Here is a 4,755-nt window from a genome sequence, read left to right as displayed (position 1 = left end):
TTTAGACTGGTTTGTGACTGGTTTTGTTCTTGGCTTTGGACTGGCTTCAGACTGGCTTTGGACTGGTTTTGGACTGGTTTCAGACTCTGTCCTAACTGGAGTCCAGTTGCTCCTCCTCACCATCTCGGTGGTACCGAGCAGCCGGACGGAGCTCTGAGCGACGGTTCGGGGTGAACGTCGGGTCGAAGCCCCTCAGAGCAGCACTTTGTGTCTGAATCATGAATCAGCTGGAGGCTCCTGCTGAGTGAGAGCTGAGAGAAGAACCTGAGCTGGACCCGACCGCCCCAGCAGCAGCAGCAGCAGCCCGACCCGGTTCGAGCGTGTCTTTTCCTTTGCACTGGTTGCTGCCGTAGAAGGAATGGCATGCACACCTGCTTGTTGTGCAGACGAGCCTCCGCTGTGGAGGCCAATGCCACAGCGAGCCACGCCTCGGCCTGGAAGCAGGCCCGGTTGAACCGGGCCGTGAGCCAGGACCTCCTCTGACAGGAGCGCTCTGCCAGAGGTGACCCGGGCCTGTCTCATGTTTAATGTGTGGTAGCAGGATTCCAACACTTCACGTGTCAGCAGCACATACGTGACGAGACGAGACGGCAGAGGTTCATGTACAGTCTCTGAGCTTCAGTGAACAAACCGACGGAGGAAGTCTTTCACTGGCTGTTTGGAAAACAGACGATTTTAAACGTTCACTGAGCTTTCTTCTGTTTTGAGGAGAAGAAGTGAAGTGAGGAGGCCCGTCAGGTTTTTAAGGTATTAGAAGGTTGATCCAAACATCTCAGAAAGCTGCTGCAGTTCTGCTGCAGGTTCTGTCTGATCCCAGACTGGCTCCATGGTCCGGTCCAGTTCCTCCTCCTCTGACGTGTATTTTTTGTTTTGCTAATAAAAGTATTTTGGTATTGAAAGTCAAAACCAGTCCATCCAGTCGAGTCCGACCAGCAGACTTGTCCGGGTCGTGATGTTTCCTCCAGCAGGACTGAGCTTACAGTCAGATAACACCTCAGAAACACACACAGTCCTGCTGCCACAAACACCCAGTCCAGATCCATCCGCCGCTGAAAATAGTCCCCAGCAGACGCAGCTTTTGCTCCAGTTGGTTTGACAGAAGCTGCAGCCAGTCTGTCTCATTATCACAAAAACAGGACTTCTTTGATTGTTATTCTTATTTTTCAAACCCCTGGACTCAACTCGCCGACATGTCCTCGAGCAGCTTCAGGTTTTACCGACGGCAGAAATAAACTCTGCGTACTTTGAGGCTCTTCCATCTGAAATCAGCAGCAGCTCAACTGTCTGATTTTCTGGACAGACTCACAGCTTAAACCCTGGATGTTTAAAACAGCATATGTGGAGTTCATTCTGAGATGAAAGCTTTTAGAAATCGGCCATCGTTCAGCAGGTTTTTGTTTCTCACATTGAGGTCTGAGGCTGTTTGAACGAGGACGTCTGAGGAACTGTTGACGATAAGAACCTGAAACGTTCTGCTGTTTCTCATCACGGCGCTGGTTCAGGATCTGTCATACTGAACGGGTCGATCAAATTAACCTCTGATTACAGGTGAGTTGAAATATGAAGAAATAACCGAAGCCGCCGTGAAAAGTTCCATCTTTGAGCACGTTAATAAAAAGCAGAAGGCAGCCGGTGATGTTTTCTGGTTGAAGCACAAAACAAAGATATCAGTGGATAGTCGGATCCGGTTCTGGACTTTAAAGTGGTTCTGCAGGTGTAATAAACAGAAGACACCTTTATTGTGGGCACATTTCTTTAAATTTAAGATTAAACGTAGTAGGTCCTGAGATATCGCCGTTCAAGCCGCCTCAAAAGCTGCTGAAAGTGGCCAATAAAATCTAAAATAAAATAAAATCTTGACACCAAACTGAAGTTTCAAAGGTGTGGCGTAAGTCCTGCCCCCGGAGTGGCTGTTCTTCTCTGTGTGCTGGTTTGATGCCTTCAGGGTCCGTTCGTTCTACTGCTGCGTCTGTTTCTAGTCATTTTGTCGTTCTTTCTGCTCGTTTTCTGTCTCCTTGTGGTCATTTCACAGTCCAACAAACGTCCAGATTTTTTTTCTCACCTGATCCCAGAGTCGCTGACGACATCCCCGCTGCGTGACGGAGCTCCAACGTTTGGTTTCTACAGAATCTGGTCCCGGTAATCACTGACTGTTTATGAATGAGACGTTTAAAACGCAGTGACTTTAGTGAGGTTTCGTTTCCAACGTTGACAGAAAGCTTCAAAGTGTTTCTGTGTTTGCGTTTCCTGGCTGATGCCTTTTGCTTTGGAAGCCGCCGTGGGGTTCAGACGGTTCGTTAACGCGACGTTAGGTTTGAAATGTGGAACCTGGAGGAGGTGAAGTCCTTCAGTCGGTCACATGTCGTCTGTTCCCACCGAGATCAGACGTGAAGACGGACGGTCACGAGGTTCCCATCGGCCCCGGAGACACCCGGCCGGCCGACACGTTTCCCAGGAGGCTTTGGGGCCCTCGGCGCTGTGTCGGCAGGGATCAGGCCGCCGCTGTCGGATTTAAAGCTGCAGACGCTAACGTGTGGCTAACGACGGCGGCTAGCGCAGGGTTCAGGGTTTAGCTCAGCTCAGGTGTGTGAGCTGTGTTCCAGGAATCAGAGGGTTCCTCTCATGTGTTGTCTGTCTCTTTAAGATGGATCACTTGAGGTGTCTTTGCATCTCTTTATGGTGTTCTGAGCGTCATTGTTTTGTCTCCTTGTGCCTCATTAAGGTGTTTTTAAGGTATTTTTTCCATCTCTTTAATGTGTTTTTGCGTGTCTTCATGCTTTTGGGTCTCTGTAAGGTGTGTTTGTGTCTCTTCGTGGTCATTGTACACCTCCTGATGATGCCCAGTAGATCCGTTGAACAGTCCGTCCATCCTCCTCCTCGCCCAGTTTAACAGAGACGAGCTGTTTATTAACTCCTTCAAGTCTAATCTCATCCACGCTGTCCGTGCTGCAGGTAAACTAAACGTCCTTTCTGCTGTGTTTGCTGTGTTGCTGCAGGCTCAGATCGCCTTCCTGCAGGGCGAGAGGCGGGGTCAGGAGAACCTGAAGAAGGACCTGGTGAGGCGGATCAAGATGCTGGAGTACGCCCTCAAACAGGAGAGGTGAGCTCCTCCGTCGTGTGGCTCCTCAGCGCCGAACCTTTTCTCACCACGCAGCCAAGTGTGGAACAGCTGAAGATGTCGGCCTGATGGTGGCGCTGCAGGCGAAGGGAGCAGCAACGTCCAAGATGTTGTTGAGTCCGAAACCGAGTGCTGCCGAGTTTAAAGGCCGGTGGTTTTTAGAAAACCTCCAAAATCATGAATCGTGTAAAAACTGTTTTCATTTTAGTCCAGTTGTTTCTCTGAAACCTTCAGTGTTCAGTATGTCAGTAGTCATTACCTGGACTGATCAGAACATGTTTTATTCCAGGACTGATCGTTATCTGTCAGCTGTGAATGAATGGCCAGCTGTTGTAGGATTTGATTCATCAGTGTTTTGATGTAAATCCGTCTAAACTCTGGTTTCAGCTCCTTCAGTGGATGTTTTCTGGTTTCTTTCCTCTGTGACGCTACACTGCAGATCTGTGGACTACACTGGACATTTGAGGAACTCTGATCCACAGTTTTCACAGTTTTTTGGCATTTTAGAGACCAAAGAAACTGACTAATTAATCAGCAATTAAAATAACAACCAGTCACAGTATTCATGTACAGGTGTTAAAACCTGGATGTGTTTTTATCTGAAACAAACTTTGTGTGTCTTTGCTGAATATGGCGATACACAACCTCCCATATGGTCTGAGTTTTACCCAGTCAAGGTCGGATTGATTGATTTATTGTGTGTTTATTCCAGCAAAGTATGCGTACGTTTTTAAAGCAGGTGCTGCACACACACACACACACACACACACACACACACACACACACACGTCACTAACGTGTGACCACACCGCTCTGCCTGTTCACATCGTGTGATGACCAGTTTGTGTGTTTGTGCGTTCGTCCTCAGAGCCAAATACCACAAACTGAAATACGGAACAGAGCTGAATCAGGGAGAAATCGATCCTCCGAGCTACGACTCAGGTAAGACGACTTCTCTTTCTGTTCTGATGACGACCTCAAACAGACGCCAAACCACCAAGAAGAGACGTAAAACCACCACAGAGACACACAACCGCCAGAAATAGATGCACGTCCTGTCAAAAAGATGCAAAACCAACAAAATAGACACAAAGTGACCACAGAAGACACAAAACCACAACAAAAAGGCAAAAAAACACACAAAAAAGAATGCAAAACCACTGATAATAGGCGCAAAATGACCACAAAGAGGCACAAAACCACCACAAAAAATGTGAAATCGACACAAGATGACCTGACAAAGACCAGCATTCCTACTTCCTGTCACGGCGATGACATCACTGCGGTCCTCTGGTCACGTGACAAAGACGAGGCGGCCTCATGATGAATGGTTCAGAGCTCGTTGTCTGCAGCAGCTGCTGTGTAGTTCAGGGAACCTCAGACTGCGTAGCATTGTGTACACACTGTAGGTGTGTGTGCGTTGTGTCACTAAGTGTGTGTCTGTGTGCGCAGATGAAGGCAACGACAGCGAGCTGCCCAGTCCTCCCAACAGCAGCCATCAGCTCAGCTGGAAACAGGGACGCCAGCTGCTCCGACAGTGAGTCCTGCACCAACACACTGCTGCTCCCACTGCACCATGGGACGGCAGGTGTGTGTGTGTGTGTGTGTGTGTGTGTGTGTGTGTGTGTGTGTGTGTG

General features: G+C 48.8%; 1 protein-coding gene across 1 annotated transcript in view; it reads left to right on the top strand.

Annotated features, from left to right (window-relative positions):
- Positions 1-4,755, top strand: part of LOC103354799 (striatin-like) — a 38,586-nt gene that overhangs the window by 10,393 nt on the left and 23,438 nt on the right. Inside the window, exons 4-6 of the mRNA XM_008278345.1 lie at positions 2,997-3,100; positions 3,987-4,060; positions 4,571-4,655. Coding sequence (XP_008276567.1) covers positions 2,997-3,100; positions 3,987-4,060; positions 4,571-4,655 — 263 coding nt within the window. The remainder of the gene's footprint in view (positions 1-2,996; positions 3,101-3,986; positions 4,061-4,570; positions 4,656-4,755) is intronic.

This window comes from Stegastes partitus, unplaced genomic scaffold, assembly GCF_000690725.1.
Source record: "Stegastes partitus isolate 25-593 unplaced genomic scaffold, Stegastes_partitus-1.0.2 Scaffold120, whole genome shotgun sequence".
NCBI lineage: Eukaryota > Metazoa > Chordata > Actinopteri > Pomacentridae > Stegastes > Stegastes partitus.
This window is presented reverse-complemented; position numbering and strand designations above follow the sequence as displayed.